The sequence below is a fragment of the Hyla sarda genome, chromosome 10 (genome assembly GCF_029499605.1).
Source record: "Hyla sarda isolate aHylSar1 chromosome 10, aHylSar1.hap1, whole genome shotgun sequence".
Classification (NCBI taxonomy): domain Eukaryota; kingdom Metazoa; phylum Chordata; class Amphibia; order Anura; family Hylidae; genus Hyla; species Hyla sarda.
The window spans coordinates 74,414,593-74,432,970 of record NC_079198.1 but is presented as its reverse complement, the minus strand read 5'-3'; the positions used below and the strand labels follow the sequence as shown (position 1 = coordinate 74,432,970).

Genomic DNA, 18,378 nt, shown 5'->3' with positions numbered 1-18,378 from the left:
GAACTCAGCCTAAATCTCGACGCAACTGATGCCACAACTGATGACAACTTGTCATCAGTTGTATGGCATGCGGCGTCCATTGTTTCTGGGCAACGGACAGGGGAACACAGCAAGCTGCGTTCCCCTGTCCGGTGCCCTCCGGCATGTCCAACCACATGACTGATATATGTGAACCCAGCCTTACTCTAGCCTGTCCTTCACACAGTACACCAGCAACTATCCATTTGGAGCTTCTTTTCCATAAAACCCATTGTAGGCACTATCTCTACATCTTGTAGAGGACAAAATCTGGAGATATGTTCAGGTTTAGTGGTGAACTGGGGTCTCTTGGGCCCACTAAAGGAAATAATTCTGAGGGCCCAAACTTTATCCATACATTACATGTAACCGCATAATAGACATTGTTGTGATCATCATACACAGGGTATTATCATAGAGATTATTTAAAAAAACTACCCTAGTTGTGACAAAAATGTATTTAAAAGAAAATTTAAAAGAAAAAGTCAGTACCAAATGTGGTGACTTTCTACTGGACCTTTGGTTTTCATTTTCATGTCAGCCTTAGGACATTGGAGGATTCTCTGGTGCCATCATGGGTCAGTCTGACCCTCTACATCTATTTCATACTAAATTTGTTCGACTCCTTCTCTCTTGAAGAATGAACTGAGATAACTGTGTCACTAACAAGGAAATACTTCATATACACTGCTGAAACAAATGAAGGGAACACTAAGATAACACATCCTAGATCTAAATGAATGAACTAAGCGTATGAAATACTTTCGTCTTTACATAGTGGAATGTGCTGACAACAAAATCACACAAAAATTATCAATGGAAATCAAATGTATCAACCCATGGAGGTCTGGATATGGAGTCACGCTCAAAATCAAAGTGGAAAACCCCACTACAGGCGGATCCAACTTTGATGTAATGTCCTTAAAACAAGTCAAAATGAGGCTCAGTAGTGTTTGTGGCCTCCACGTGCCCGTATGACCTCCCTACAATGCCTGGGCATGAGGTGGTGGATGGACTCCTGAGGGATGTCCTCCCAGACCTGGTCTAAAGCATCTGCCAACTCCTGGACAGTCTGTGGTGGATGGAGCGAGACAGGATGTCCCAGATGTGCTCCATCAGATTCACGTCTGGGGTACGGGCAGGCCAGTCCATAGCATCAATGCCTTCCTCTTGCAGGAACTGCTGACACACTCCAGCCACATGAAGTCTAGCATTGTCCTGCATTAGGAGGAACCCAGGGCCAACCGCAGCAGCATATGGTCTCACAAGGGGTCTGAGGATCTCATCTCGGTACCTAATGGCAGTCAGGCTACCTCTGGCAAGCACATGGAGGGCTGTGCGGCCCCCCAAAGACCCCACACCATTACTGACCCACCGTCAAACCGGTCATGCTGGAGGATGTTGCAGGCAGCAGAATGTTCTCCACGGCATCTCCAGACTCTGTCACGTCTGTCACATGTGCTCAGTGTGAACCTGCTTTCATCTGTAAAGAGTTCCGGGGCGCCAGTGGCGAATTTGCCAATTTTGGTGTTCTCTGGCAAATGCCAAACGTCCTGCACGGTGTTGGGCTGTAAGCACAACCTCCACCTGTGGATGTCGGGCCCTCATACCACCCTCATGGAGTCTGTTTCTTACCATTTGAGTGGACACATGCACATTTGTGGCCTTCTGAAGGTCATTTTGCAGGGCTCGGGCAGTGCTCCTCCTGCTCCTCCTTGCACAAAGGTGGAGGTAGCGGTCCTGCTGCTGCTATGGCCTCCTCCATGTCTCCTGATGTACTGGCCTGTCTACTGATAGCGCCTCCATGCTCTGGACACTACGCTGACAGACACAGCAAACCTTCGTGCCACAGCTCGCATTGATGTGCCATCCTGGATGAGCTGCAGTACCTGAGCCACATGTGTGGGTTGTAGACTCCGTCTAATGCTACCACTAGAGTGAAAGCACCGCCAGCATTCAAAAGTGACCAAAACATCAGCCAGGAAGCCTAGGAACTGAGAAGTGGTCTGTGGTCACCACCTGCAGAACCACTCCTTTATTTGGAGTTTCTTGCTAATTGCCACCTGTTGTCTGTTCCATTTGCACAACAGCATGTGAAATTGATTGTCAATCAGTGTTGCTTCCGGAGTGGACAGTGTGATTTCACAGAAGTGTGATTGACTTGGAGTTACATTGTGTTGTTTAAGTGTTCTCTTTGGGGGGCATTTACTAAGGGGTTTAGTCATTTTTTTCTGACTATTTTTGGCGCAAAATTGTCGCAATTGCGCCTACCCTATAAATTGTGCGACTTTCCCTAGCAAGAGCTAGAAAGTCAAAAAAAAATTTCCCGCTTAATTTACGCAAGTTTTCAGTTTTGACTTGCAGTGGTCAGGAATTTATTAACTGAGACAGTCGCAGTTGCGCAATAAACTGTCGCAACGGCCATAAAAAATGACTAAATTTACTCCAGCTCCAACATGGAGCAGGAAAAGCTACTACCGCCCGGGCTCCGACATACTTTCTCCCCACTACACTCACTGCGCTACCGGGGCACTACAGTGATTTATATCCCCCCCTCTCACCTGCCAGCGCCACACAACTCCCATCTGTCTGATGTTGCAAGACTACAAGTCCCAGCATGGCCTTACAGTGAGGACACGCTGGGAGTTGTAGTCTTGGAGCAGCGGGAGCTGAGCGGCGCGGGCGGGAGACAAGGGGGGGGGGGCAGCGGGGAGGCCGTATGAGGAGCCCGGGCGGGAGACAAGGGGGGGGGGGGGCTAGCGGGAAGACCGTATGAGGAGCCCGGGCGGCTGCACTGTAATGTCAGCCCGGGCTCCTGCCCTGAGAGCCATAGGCTTTGGCTGTCAGGGCATGCTGGGTGTTGTAGTTTTGCAACAGCTGGAGGGCCACAGTTTGCAGACCACTGGTGTGTGGTCTGTAAACTGTAGTCCTCCAGCTGTTGCAAAACTAAACAGCTGAAGGGGACCGGCGAAGAAGTTCACTTACCCTTCCGAGGCTCCAGCGACGATCGCTGACGGAGATCGTCGCGCGGCACTGTCGCGCGGCAGTGTCGTGCAGCGCTGGATCCTACGGAAGCCGGTAAGTTGCGCAAGCTTCCCAACCAGGGTGCCTCCAAATGTTGCAAGACTACAACTCCCAGCATGCCTGGACAGCCATTGGCTGTCCGGGCATGCTGGGAGTTGTAGTTTTGCAACAGCTGGAGGCACCCTTGTTGGGAAACACTGGCCTAAAACAGTGTTTCCCAACCAGGGTGCCTCCAGATGTTGCAAGACTACAACTCCCAGCATGCCTGGACAGCCATTGGCTGTCCAGGCATGCTGGGAGTTGTAGTTTTGCAACAGCTGGAGGGCCACAGTTTGCAGACCACTGGTTTGTGGTCTGTAAACTGTAGTCCTCCAGCTGTTGCAAAACTAAACAGCTGAAGGGGACCGGCGAAGAAGTTCACTTACCCTTCCGAGGCTCCAGCGACGATCGCTGTCGGAGATCGTCGCGCGGCACTGTCGCGCGGCAGTGTCGCGCGGCAGTGTCGTGCAGCGCTGGATCCTACGGAAGCCGGTAAGTTGCGCAGGCTTCCCAACCAGGGTGCCTCCAGTTGTTGCAAGACTACAACTCCCAGCATGCCTGGACAGCCTTTGACTGTCCAGGCATGCTGGGGCTTGTAGTTTTGCAACATCTGGAGGCACCCTGGTTGGGAAACACTGTTTTAGGCCAGTGTTTCCCAGCCAGGTTGCCTCCAGATGTTGCAAAACTACAACTCCCAGCATGCCTAGACAGCCTTTGACTGTCCAGGCATGCTGGGGCTTGTAGTTTTGCAACATCTGGAGGCACACTGGTTGGGAAACACTGGCCTAAAACAGTGTTTCCCAACCAGGGTGCCTCCAGATGTTGGGAAACACTGGCCTAAAACAGTCACCCTGGTTGGGAAACACTGTTTTAGGCCAGTGTTTCCCAACCAGGGTGCCTCCAGATGTTGCAAGACTACAACTCCCAGCATGCCTGGACAGCCTTTGACTGTCCAGGCATGCTGGGGCTTGTAGTTTTGCAACATCTGGAGGCACCCTGGTTGGGAAACACTGTTTTAGGCCAGTGTTTCCCAGCCAGGTTGCCTCCAGATGTTACAAAACTACAACTCCCAGCATGCCTAGACAGCCTTTGACTGTCCAGGCATGCTGGGGCTTGTAGTTTTGCAACATCTGCAGGCACCCTGGTTGGGAAACACTGGCCTAAAACAGTGTTTCCCAACCAGGGTGCCTCCAGATGTTGGGAAACACTGGCCTAAAACAGTCACCCTGGTTGGGAAACACTGTTTTAGGCCAGTGTTTCCCAACCAGGGTGCCTCCAGATGTTGCAAGACTACAACTCCCAGCATGCCTGGACAGCCTTTGACTGTCCAGGCATGCTGGGGCTTGTAGTTTTGCAACATCTGGAGGCATCCTGGTTGGGAAACACTGTTTTAGGCCAGTGTTTCCCAGCCAGGTTGCCTCCAGATGTTGCAAAACTACAACTCCCAGCATGCCTAGACAGCCTTTGACTGTCCAGGCATGCTGGGGCTTGTAGTTTTGGAACATCTGGAGGCACCCTGGTTGGGAAACACTGGCCTAAAACAGTGTTTCCCAACCAGGGTGCCTCCAGATGTTGCAAAACTACAAGTCCCAGGTTGGGAAACACTGTGCCCGGCCTCCGCCCCACCTTACTGTAAGGGCATGCTGGGAGTTGTAGTCCTGCAGCTGGGGGCAGGGGACAAGCTTGTCACTTGGCCACACATCTCCTGCACCACACAACTACAACTCCCAGCATGTCCTTACTGTAAGGGCATGCTGGCAGTTGTAGTCGTGCGGGGCGGGAGATGTGTGAGCAGGTGATAATAAATGTACTAACCCATTTTTTTTGTTTTCTTCTCATTTCATAACCGTTTATCCTGTGGACTCCTTCGGATTCGGTGGACTACTTCGATGACCAGCGTTTTTCTTTGTTTGATTTTAATAAAATGGTTAACGAGGGCTTGTGGGGGAGTGTTTTTTGTAATAAAAAATTTTTAAAACCTGTTGTGTTTTTTTCTTACTTTACTAGACAGGCTTAGTAGTGGAAGCTGTCTTATAGACAGAGTCCATTACTAACCTGGGCTTAGCGCTAGCCACAAAAACAGCTAGCGCTAACCCCCTATTATTACCCCGGTACCCAACGCCACAGGGGTGCCGGGAAGAGCCGGTACCAACAGGCCTGGAGCGTCCAAAATGGCGCTCCTGGGCCTAGGCGGTAACAGGCTGGCGTTATTTAGGCTGGGGAGGGCCAGTAACAAAGGTCCTCGCCCACCCTGGGAACGTCAGGCTGTTACTGTTTGGTTGGTATTTGGCTGAGAATGAAAATAGGGGGGACCCTATGCGTTTTTTTTTTAAAATAAATAATTAAATATATTAAAAAAACGCATAGGGTCCCCCTATTTTTATTCTCAACCAAATACCAACCAAACAGTAACAGCCTGACGTTACCAGGGTGGGCGAGGACCATTGTTACTGGCCCTCCCCAACCTAAATAACGCCAGCCTGTTACCGCCTAGGCTCAGGAGCGCCATTTTTGACGCTCCGGGCCTGTTGGTACCGGCTCTTCCCGGCACCCCTGTGGTGTTGGGTACCGGGGTAATAATTGGGGGTTAGCGCTAGCTGTTTTTGTGGCTAACGCTAAGCCCGGCTTAGTAATGGACTCAGTCTATAAGACAGCTTCCACTACTAAGCCTGTCTAGTAAATTAAAATAAAAATAAAACACAACAGGTTTTTAAAAAATTTATTACAAAAAACACTCCCCCACAAGCCCTCGTTAACCATTTTATTAACATCAAGCAAAGAAAAACGCTGGTCATCGAAGTAGTCCACCGAATCCGAAGGAGTCCACAGGATACACAGATCTGTAGAAGAAGTAACCAAAAAAAAAAAGTGTAAGTACATTTAGGGAGAAAAAAACTGTGTTAAAAAAATGTAATAAACACACACACACACACACTAAACGCCGTTTACCACTTCTGAGCCATGACTACAATTTACAGTGATCCCTCAACTTACAATGACCTCAACATACAATAGTTTCAACATACAATGGTCTTTTCTGGACCATCGTAAGTTGAAACCAGACTCAACATACAATGCTACAGACAGTCCAGATCTGTAAAATGTGTCAATGGCTGGAAGAACCAACCAATCAAAATGGGCATTCACTGGTAAAACCCCTGTATTACTGAAGTGTATGCACTGACTGGTGTCTGGTATTACATGTTCTGTACTCTTTACCTGTATCAGGGTTAGCTGCTCTTTTGGACACCAGGTGAGGGCGACTCCATTACTTGTTTGGGACATTGCCTGTACTGTACAGGACCCCTGAAGAAGCTCCTGTCCTCTACATAGACCAGTGTTTGCCAAGCAGGGTGGCCCCATTTTTTGCAAAACTACATCTCCCAGCATGCCCGGACAGCCTTTGGCTGTCCAGGCATGCTGGGAGTTATAGTTTTGCAACAGCTGGAGGCTCCCTGCTTGGGAAACACTGACATAGACAGTGATTTACAGCTCCCAGCAGATCTTTATTACTTTTATATGTAAGGATTTGCTTTATCTATATCAGTTATCTACTTATTTTTCTTTGTCACTTTTTCCTATTTTGGATGACATTTTGGTGCCTTTAAAACCAATTACCCTGTTTCCATAGAGTTATGGTCTCAACATACAATGGTTTCAACTTACAATGGTTTTCCTGGAACCAATTAATATTGTAACTTGAGGGACCACTGTAGTTATTGAATTATTTAGATGTGGTGAAAAAGCTAAAAAAAACTCAAAAACAAAAGATCCAGAAGGAAATCTAGCAGCCAAACCTATTCAGACAGCAGGAAAAAGGAACAGACTATTTTTTTCTACTACATGAAGTAAATTTCCCACTTTTGCCTATGTGTGCCAAATTTATTAATGCCGTGCAACAATTTAGTAAATTTGTCGCACATAGTCAAAAATGAAGTAGAAAAAAACAGGGTAAAAACCAGACTACATAGCAAAAGATTAGTAAATGCCCCCCTTTATTTTTATTTTTTTGAGCAGTGTGTTTCCATTTAATATTGTAACAATATTGTCAATGAAATGTCATCATAGTCATCAGAACATATGCTTATAAGTCAGTCCTTTTAACTAGGAGTCGTGAGCATCATATGGCTCTGAGCCACTGATCGGGGAACATTAGGCAAGTGGAGCATCACATCTGTCCTGTTTACTTCATTTTTGTGTACAAACATTGAAAAGTGGGGCAAAGTTGAAGACTGATAAGTTGTTATCTGGGGTATATGTTTGCTATCTGCTGTTTTCATTCCATCTGCAATAGTCTGTCACTTAGATCAACAGCAAAGTCCAACGTGCACTGTTAGACCTCCAACTATACAGAACTGGATGATCCTGAATAAAGTCCACCTCCACTGCATCACAGCCAGACACATGATTGTGTAATGCTGATGTGTGCTGAGAAAGAGCTGATTGATAAGAGGGGACATCTAGTTAAAATGATCTTCTCATATGGTTCATGTGTGTGGGAAAATCCCTTATTTCAAACCACCCTTAATTTCCAGATGGAAAATGCCCTATAAATTGCTTATACAGTGGTCCCTCAACATACGATGGTAATCCGTTCCAAACGGACCATCGTTTGTTGAAACCATCGCATGTTGAGGGATCCGTGCAATGTAAAGTATAGGACAGTGGACTACAACCTGCGGGCCTCCAGATGTTGCAAAACTACAACACCCAGCATGCCCGGACAGCCGTTGGCTGTCCGGGCATGCTGGGTGTTGTAGTTTTGCAACATCTGGAGGTCCGCAGGTTGAAGACCACTGTTAGAGGAAGTTGTACTCACCTGTCCCCGCCGCTCCGGCCGTCACCGCTCGTCACCGCTGCCCGGGATGTCTCTGTCCATCGCCGTCGCCGCGTCCCCGAGGTGTCCCCGACGCTCCGGCAAGGCCTCTGCTTCCCCGACATCCTCGCTCTCCGTCGCCACCATCACGTCGCTACACACGCCGCTCCTATTGGATGGACGGCGTGCACAGCGACGTGATGACGACAATGGAGAGCGCCGACGATGGAGGGGATCCAGAAGAGGATGCGCCGAAGCCCCAAGGACAGGTAAGTAATCATCAGCGGACCACACGGGGCACCGTAAACGGCTATCCGGTGGCAGCTGAAGCAGTCTGCACTGCCAGATAGCCGTTTATGCGATGGCCCCGACATACAAAAGCATTGTATGTTGATGCTGCCTTCAACATGCGATGTCCTCTGAGAGGCCATCGCATGTTAAAATTATAGTATGTCGGGGCCATCGTAGGTCGAGGGGTCACTGTACATTGATTCCTATAAGGACAGTAGTGTTGGGCGCGAATATTCGCATTTCTAATTTCTATCGTGAAAATGGCAAATTTGCGAATTTGCGAATATTGCGAATATATTTGATGCGAATATTGCGAATATTCGCTTTTTTCCGCATATACGCATATTCGCATGTGCACATATTCGCATATGAGTATATTCGCATGTGCAAATATTCGCATATTCCTTCTTTTCACTTGTGGGCCAATCAGAATGATGCAAATACACTTGTCAGAGGTTATCGACAACATCCCTAGTAACGTATAGTAAAGTTGCCCACCCCCTCACAGTTTTCTTCCTCTCATATGCAAATATGCGAATATGCAAATATAATGAATATGCGAATTTCGCGAGTATAGGACGAATATTAGGGAAATATCGCGAATTCAAATATGGGCAATGCCGCTCTTCACTAAAGGACAGTAGCAGCAAGAAATTACCTTTACAGAGGAGATGCCAAGGGTTTCTTTCTGGTATTTAATAAGATTTTGTCACATGGTTTCGGTGCTATATCATTTTTAAAGAAACAGTCTGAGTTTTATTTTGCTTATACACTGCTTATAGGGTATTTATTAATAATAAAGTAGATGCTGTTGTGTATACCTTTTGGTTGTGCCATGACTGGGGAAATTACAGAATATGTTGCTATTTTCTGCTGCTAAAATGCTGTTATAAAGGTCCTGTGAGACAAGCTGTTGTGCAAAATGAAAAACGGAAAAAGGAATTGAAGCCGCAAGAATTTTTCCAATGAAACCGTGAGTTATGTCTTGAATTTCAACTTAGATGCTGTGATTTAAAGGAGTAGTACAGTGGTGCCTCAGTGGTGAACAACTTATCACCTATCTTAAGGATAGGGGATAAGTTGCAGATCACGGGGGGGTCCGACCGCTGGGGCCCTCTGCGATCTCCTGTACGGGGCCCCGACACGCCCCCTCAATACAACTCTATGGCAGAGCCGAAGCGCTGCCTTCGGCAATCTCCGGCTCTGCCATTGAGATGTATTGAGGGGGCGTGTCGGCCACCGCTTCGTGCGGGGGTCGACACCCGCTATCTGGCCGGAGAGCCTGGCCCCCGTACAGAGAGATCGCAGGGGGCCCCAGCGGTCGGACCCCCCGCGATCTCAAACTTATCCCCTATCCTTAGGAAAGGGGATACGTTTTTCACCACTGGACTACCCCTTTAACATAGTTGGCGTGCAGTCAGTTTCACCCCACATATGTGTATTACTCAGTATACCTAGTGTTTACCTATTTTAGCAGATGTGGCAGGCATGGATTGTCTGCCATATTGATTCAGGTTTTTTCTTAGTTTCAAATTTTTTTTTATACAGAAAAAAAAACACAAATGCCCAAACATGGGCCAGAAACACAACAAAGTAGCTACTTAGTGCTAAATACACTTCCCATGATGCATCTGGATTTGCAGAGAGTGGGGCAGAGTATCCTCACCACACTTGCTCCGAGGTAAAGTTTAGTGCTGTAAGAGTATTATATGTATGTGATACAGCAGCAGCTTTATCACACCTGTCTTCTATTCTCTTTCTGTCAGCTCTTACACATAGTAACTTTTGCGAAAAGGGACATCGAACCTGGAACCTCGCAGGTACCTTTTGGTCCGGAGGCGAAGGGTAAGGTTTGTTGGGGGCCTCTCTCCTGTAGGGCTTACAATGGACCTCATCCTTTGTGCACGTTTTTTTAGTGTAACAAGTTTTGCACTTTTTCTTGCAGTTCGGGTGATTCAAGAGCACGTTCCTCAGCTCTTACACATAGAGCTCCATCATGGGACACACTGGACAATTTGCATGGCCTCACCTACTGTTAATAAGCTCCATGTCTCTTTGGTCAGATGTAAGATCTTCATCAGCATAGAAGGGCATAGAGATGAGGGTGAAAATGAGAGTGGAGGGATCTGAGCTGCCAGAAGGGATCTGATAGGTGATCATGTAATCAAGTAGTTCACAGGAAATCAGGTGACACAGGACACATGACTTCTGGTCACACATTAAGCCCTGTAATTTATCAGACTGGTGGACACATGACCTAGCTACAGTACAGTATGGACGCAGCAGAGCTGGGTGAACACAAAATACCCTATACGATTACAGGTGCTGAGTGTGCATTGTATGAGCAAAAAACAGTGCTTTTTCAATATAAACATAGTAGCTGCATGTGGATGAAACCAGAAGAGCTGCACCCTCCCAATCCGTTAGGTCATAGACACGGCCCTGACAGTGTAATAACATGTGCATCAATTTTTTTATTACAATTTGTGGCAACATTATTTAAGAGAGGGAAGCCAGCAATGAACACCATGTACTGAATTCACTATGTTAGCTTAATATGTAATCTTATTGCAAAACATGAATCTGTACATGCAAGTACAATCCTTGCTGTAACATCTTCTGTATCTCCAGCCCCCCCCCCCCCCCCCCACACACACCCCAAACTGAAAATGTCATTGGGTTCAATACGTTTACACTGTCTACATCTTACAGTGGGGCAAAAAAAGTATTTAGTCAGCCACCAATTGTGCATGTTCTCCCACTTAAAAAGGTGAGAGAGGCCTGTAATTTTCATCATAGGTATACCTCAACTATGAGAGACATAATGAGAAAAAAATATCCATATAATCATGTTGTCTGATTTTTAAAGAATTTATTAGCAAATTATGGTGGAAAATAAGTATTTGGTCAATAGCAAAAGTTCATCTCAATACTTTGTTATCTACCCTTTGTTGGCAATAACAGATGGTCAAACGTTTTCTGTCAGTCTCTCACACACTGTTGCTGGTATTTTGGCCCATTCCTCCATGCAGATCTCCTCTAGAGCAGTGATGTTTTTGGGGCTGTTCCTGGGCAACATGGACTTTGAACTCCCTCCAAAGGTTTTCTATGGGGTTGAGATCTGGAGACTGGCTAGGCCACTCTAGGACCTAAAAATGCTTCTTATGAATCCACTCCTTCGTTGCCCGGCGGTGGTGTGTTTGTTTGAGATCATTGTCATGCTGAAAGACCTAGCCACGTTTCTTCTTCAATGCCCTTGCTGATGGAAGGAGGTTTTCACTCAAAATCTCATGATACATTGCCCCATTCATTCTTTTCTTTACACAGATCAGTCGCCCTAGTCCATTAGCAGAAAAACAGCCCCAATGCATGATGTTTCCAAACCCATGCTTCACAATAGGTATGGTGTTCTTTGGATGCAACTCAGCATTCTTTCTCCTTCAAACTCGACGAGTTGAGTTTTTACCTAAAAGCTCTATTTTGGTTTCATCTGACCATATCTTCTGGATCATCCAAATGCTCTATAGCAAACTTCAGACAGGCCTGGACATGTACTGGCTTGAGCAGGGGGACATGTCTGGCACTGCATGATTTGAGTCCCTGGCGGCGTAGTGTGTTACTGATGGTAGCCTTTGTTACTTTGGTCCGAGCTTTCTGCAGGTCATTCACTAGGTTCTCCTGTGTGGTTCTGGAATTTTTTCTCACCGTTCTTTTGATCATTTTGACACCACAGGGTGAGATCTTGCGTTGAGCCTCAGATCGAGGGAGATTATCAGTGGTCTTTTATGTCTTCCATTTTCTAAAAATCACAGTTGATTTCTTCACACCAAGCTGCTTGCCTATTGCAGATTCAGTCTTCCCAGCCTTGTGCAGGTCTACAATTTTGTTTCTGGTGTCTTTCGACAGCTCTTTGTCTTGGCCATAGTGGAGTTTGGAGTGTGACTGTTTGAACTTGTTATCAGTATAAAAGACACCTGTCCACAACCTCAAACAGGTGCCATTAAGGGTGCTTTCACACCTCATTTTCAGCCTACAGCTGCCGGATATGGCTGGGGGAGGGGAAAACCGTGTACTTCCGTACCCGAGCCGGACCGGCGCTGAAATCCATTGAGCTGGTCGGCTCATTAAAGGGGTATTCCAGGCAAAACCTTTTTTTATATATATCAACTGCTCCAGAAAATTAAACAGATTTGTCTGCGGGGCGGTGCGACCCATGGACTGGTTTGACTGGCATTTGGGCCACTCTGCCAGTGGGTCGTTCCCCCTGTGGGCACTGGTGTCGCGGCGGTGGTGGTCGCTGCCCAGTGCTACGCCATTTTATGCTAGGGACGTTAGGGACCCACTCTAAATAGGTGGCCTTGACGTGGCGAGTGGGCTTTGTACTTTTTGATCAAAACGTATATACTAACAACCTGTTAGTTTTTGAAATTATGCTGAGAAGAAATTAGATCATTATACAAGATTGTAGATGTGCATCATGTCTGTCTTCTACCTGAATTTCGATTTGTAAATTACTTCTATTAAAATTTTTTAATCCTTCCAATAGTTATTAGCTTCTGAAGTTTTCTGTCTAACTGCTCAATGATGTCACATCCCGGGAGCTGTGCATGATGGGAGAATATCCCCATAGGAGCTGGACAGCTCCCGGGACATGAGTCATCAGAGAGCAGTTAGACAGAAAATAACAACTCAACTTCAGAAGCTAATAACTATTGGAAGGATTAATATTTTTTAATAGAAGTAATTTACAAATCTGTTTAACTTTCCGGAGCCAGTTGATATATAAAAATAAGTTTTGGCCTGGAATACCCCTTTAAAGTCGATGGATTTCAGCGCTACTCCGGCTGGGGTACGGGAGCACACTGTTTTCCCCTCCCCCAGCCGAATACAGGTAATAAGTGGAGGACAGAGGAGACTCTTAAAGAAGAAGTTACAGGTCTATGAGAGCCAGAAATCTTGCTTGTTTGTAGGTGACCAAATACTTATTTTCCACCATAATTTGCAAATAAATTCTTTAAAAATCAGACAATGATTTTATGGATTTTTTTCTCATTCTGTCTCTCATAGTTGAGGTTATAACCTATGATGAAAATTGGAAAAGTGGAAGAACTAACACAATTGGTGGCTGACTAATAATGTACATACAGTGGAGCAAAAAAGTATTTAAAGTAAAGTTGTACAGTAACACAGCTCTTCCTACAGCTATAAGAATATTGTGCAACATACACATAATAAGCATACATGAATATTCATTTCCAGAAAGCTTTATTAAGAAGTTATCTCAGATGACAAATGATTATATAAAATATAACACAATATAGAACAATAGATGGAACATTAAATATATATCTTTCCTTCCTTAGTCCTCATGCCGGGGGCCTAATCATTGACAAATACCTTTAAACATTTCAAATGATTAATCCAGATTGACTTGATCTATATACTGTATACTGTATATCAGAGTGAATACAACAGACTATAACAGTGTTTCCCTATTATGTCTGTTTGTTAACAAGTAAGGTACATGTAATTTTTTTAAGGTTTATATTCTGTTCAGATACATTTTTTAATACCTTATAGCAGCCAGAGGCCTGCACAGAGCTCTATATTTCCTCATAGACCCCGAGCTGAAAAATACAATTTTGGCTGTCCGCAGCTACCACTAGGGGGAGTAAAGGGTCTTCCTGCATACTGTAATATTAAGGAGCACAATATATAAATAGTATGCAGTTAGCTCTTAAGCTCCCTCTAGTGGCAGCTGCAAGCAGCCCGAGTTGTATTATTTATTGTTTATGTAGGGGATTGGAACACTATATCAGAATTTTTTTTTTTTAGGAATAAGTTTTAAAAGTGTATATATATTTCAAAGCAAAGCAATAGCATTCTGCTGGATGCCTATTTTATGTATCAATAAACTCTGGCTAAGGCAGATTTGCTTGTAGCCACCTAGCGGCCTGTGGGCACATACCTCACTAGTTCCTCCACCTGTGCTAAGCCCCTGTATTAAATGTGTGAACCTTTATTATAAAATTGTTCTGTAAGGGCCCATGCACACTACAAAATTTATTTGCTGAATTTACTCTCGGAATCTGCAGCCAGCAAGACCAAAGGGGATTTAGGGCTTATTTTTCACAGGATTTGCTGGAGAAATAAGCATTGAAATTTAAAGACCCATTAACTAATGGGCAGATTCTGTCTAAAGAATGAACATGTGGCAGAATTTAAAGGGGTATTCCGTCCAAATACATCTTATGTATTGTGTATGCAAAGGGTAGGGGATAAGATGTCTGATCGCGGATGGGCCCACCGCTGGGACCCCCCGTGATCTCCATGCTGCACCCGCATTCTATGCAGGGCTGGGTCCCTAGTCTCAGAAACCTCTTTGTTTCTGTGACTGGAGACGTGATTCACGCCACACCCCTCCATTCATGTCTATGGGAGGGGGCGTGACAGTTGCCACGCCCCCTCCCATAGACATAAAAAAGGAGGGGGTCATGACTTCACCAGAGGGCGTGGCGTGATGTCACATCTCCAGTCCCGGAAACAAAGAGGGGACTGGAGACACAGCCCCGCGTTGAATGCGGGTGCTGCATGGAGATCACAGGGGGAGGGGGGGGGGTCCCAGTGAATAGGGGTACCTTTTGGATAGGGGATAAGATCTATTATCCACATTGAATTCCACATTGAAAGTTTAGCTACAGAACTTCCAAAATGTGCAGAGAGCAAAACATCTGTAGTGTGCCTGGTCCCTAAGTATATTGCGGTTTAGCGTTATTGGTGTGCCCAGTAAAGGTTGGGCTCTCACTCGGTATATGTTTTGGACACAGTTGTCAGTAGGGTACTATTTAAAAGGTCAGTGATCTTGTCAAATAGATTCTTTTCCAGGTAATCTTTCTTGTCTTGCAGACTCACTGCTACAGTCCCCCCGAGCTGTTTTTTAATGTTCTCAAGGCGAAGCAGGACTGACTTAGTGAGAGCTTCTCTATAGGGGGTCACCAAGTCTTTAAACACATTGATCTTCTGGCTGATATCAAACAGACACAATGCTAGTGTCCTTCTTACATTCCCGAAGAGCAGACTATTTTTCTCCTTGAGCAGACTGGAACAGAGAATAACTTGCTTCTCCAGCATGGCTGTGGTCTCCAGGATCTTACTCCCAATTAACATGACATTTTTCTTCATCAAAAAGCTCAGGGTCTCCATGTGCTTCCTTAAAGTATCCTGCATACCTTCCGCAAAAGGAGAAAGACTTTGATACAAGGATACAACTTGCAGATCTATCTTCTCTTTCACCTTTTCAGTGCATGTTTGTATCAGGTTTCTCAGCGCATTCAGACACTCTGCCATTTTAGCTTCTAGTATTTGGGAGTACAATGCCAACGCTACCTTCATACTAGCAGAATCACTGTTTAAGTCGAAATTTATACTTCTTAGCTTTTTGACAAATTCCACCGTTATACTTTCTACCTGAGATTGAAGCTCCTTAGCATAAGGAGTAAGTGTAATTTCCATCTCAGATGTGGTCTTACTGAACAGCTTGGTTACCTCTTCTGAATATGGGGAGAGTTTGATCGTCAGCTCTTCAAACTCCAATTGGAGTTTCTCAGTGTCCTTTGTCGCCTGTTCATAGATCGCTTTGGCAAAGAAGGAGACCTTGTTCAGTAGTTCTTCATTTACACTTTTATCATCCAGTCTTAGCGCATTGCTGGAATTGAGAACATAAGAAAGTAAGTAACGTGATTTAAAAATATATAAAATCTCTGAGAGGATGCTTCACACAAGGTCTTCAAGTACAGTGGTCCCTCAACATACCATGGTAATCCGTTCCAAATGGACCATCGTTTGATGAAACCATCGTATGTTGAGGGATCCGTGCAATGTAAAGTATAGGACAGTGGTCTACAACCTGCGGACCTCCAGATGTTTCAAAACTACAACACCCAGCATGCCCAGACACCCAGCATGTCCGGGCATGCTGGGTGTTGTAGTTTTGCACCACCGAGCATGTCGGCGATCGCCGCAAATCGCAAGGGAAATCGCCCTTGCGATCTGCAGCGATACCGGGCTGATCTGGTCTCTGGGACCCGACCACCCGGTAATTTCGCATGATCCCGGCTGTCACAGACAGCCAGGACCATGCTAACGTATAGGAGCGAGGTGCCACCTCCTCCTATTCCCTGCGATCTGTCGGTTAGTTAACCGACCAATCGCAGGAGGGGGGGCGGTTACTTCCTCCCATCCTGCCCGGCCCCTGAAAGTCCGGAGAGGACGGGAGGAAGACCGGAGGACGCTGCGGGGGACGGGGGAGTGCTGGGGACCGGCCCCGGTACTTACCTCGTCCCTGAAGACCCGGATCCAGACGATGAAGATGGCGGCGGCGGCGACAGGTGAGTAGATCTTCAGCCGCGGTCGGGCCCTTTACAGCAATGCACGTCGCCGTAAAGCGACATGCATTGCTGTAATAGGACCCTGTAAATTACAACTCCCAGCATGCCCAGACAGCCCTTGGCGTCTGGGCATGCTGGGAGTTGCAGTTTTGCAACATCTGGAGGTCCACAGTTTGGAGACCACTGTGCCCTTCCAGATGTTGCAAAACTACACATCCTCAGCATGCCCTTACTGTCCAGGCATGCTGGGAGTTGTAGTTCTGTAACATCTGGCCCTTCAGATGTTGCAGAACTACAACTCCCAGCATGCCTGGACAGTTTTGGCATACTGGGAGTTGTAGTTTTGCAACATCTGGAAGGGCACAGATTGGGAACCACTGTATTAGTGGTCTGCAAACTGTAGTCCTCCAGATGTTGCAAAACTACAACTCCAAGCATGCTGGGAGTTGTAGTTCGGCAACATCTGGCTCTAAAGATGTTGCCGAACTACTACTCCCAGCATGCCTGAGAATGTTTGGGAGTTGTGGTTTTGCAACAGCTGGAGGCACACTGGTTTGGAAACATTGTTTCCTAACTCAGTGTTTCCCAACCTGTGTGCCTCCAGCTGTTGCAAAACCACAACTCCCAAACATTCTCAGGCATGCTGGGAGTAGTAGTTTTGCAACAGCTGGAGGTCCCCCCCCTGTGAATGTACAGGGTACATTCACATAGGCAGGGGGCTTACAGTGAGTATCGGGCTGCAAGTTTGCGATGCAGCAAATTTTGCGCGGCAGCTCAAACTCGCTGTAACCCCCCGCCCATGTGACTGTACCCTAAAAACACTACACTACACTACACTACCACAAAATAAAATAAAAAGTAAAAAACACTACATATACACATACCCCTACACAGCCCCCCTCCCTCCCCAATAAAAATGAAAAACGCCTGGTACGCCACTCTTTCCAAAATGGAGCCTCCAGCTGTTGCAAAACAACAACTCCCAGTATTGCCAGACAGCCGTTGACTGTCCAGGCATGTTGGGAGTTTTGCAACAGCTGGAGGCACCCTGTTTGGGAATCACTGGCGTAGAATACCCCTATGTCCACCCCTATGCAAATCCACCCCTAATTCAGGCCTCAAATGCGCATGGCGCTCTCACTTCGGAGCCCTGTCGTATTTCAAGGCAACAGTTTAGGGCCACATATGGGGTATCGCCGTACTCGGGAGAAATTGACTAACAAATCTTGGGGGTCTTTTTCTCCTTTCACCCCTTATGAAAATGTGAAGTTGGGGTCTACACAAGCATGTTAGTGTAAAAAAATAAACTTTTTACACTAACATGCTGGTGTTGCCCTATACTTTTCATTTTGACAAGAGGTAAAGGGGAAAAAAGCCCCACAAAATTTGTAACGCAATTTCTCCTGAGTACTGAGATACCCCATATGTAGGCGTTAAGTGTTCTGGGGGCGCACAACAAGGCCCAGAAGGGAGAGTGCGCCATGTACATTTGAGGTGATTTGCACAGGGGTGGCTGATTGTTACAGCGGTTTTGACAAAGGCAAAAAAAACAAAACCCCACATGTGACCCCATTTCGGAAACTACACCCCTCACGGAATGTAATGAGGGGTGCAGTGATAATTTACACCCCACAGGTGTCTGACAGATCTTTGGAAGAGTGGGCTGTGCAAATTAAAAATGTTGTACAGCCCACTGTTCCAAAGATATGACAGACACCAGTGGGGGGTAATGCTCACTTTACGCCTTCTTACATTCCTCAAGGGGTCTAGTTTCCAAAATGGTATGCCATGTGGGGGTTATTT

At 46.2% G+C, this 18,378-nt stretch overlaps 1 protein-coding gene across 2 annotated transcripts in view; it reads right to left on the bottom strand.

The window, feature by feature from the left end:
* Positions 1–13,288: 13,288 nt before the first annotated feature.
* The window catches only part of LOC130293969 (apolipoprotein A-IV-like), a 47,209-nt gene continuing 42,119 nt past the window's right edge, over positions 13,289–18,378 (bottom strand). Inside the window, exon 3 of one of the 2 annotated variants that reach the window (XM_056543307.1) lies at positions 13,289–15,893. In XM_056543307.1, coding sequence (XP_056399282.1) covers positions 14,990–15,893 — 904 coding nt within the window. In that variant the 3' untranslated portion in view covers positions 13,289–14,989. The remainder of the gene's footprint in view (positions 15,894–18,378) is intronic. The other variant, XM_056543306.1, reaches the window with a different exon arrangement.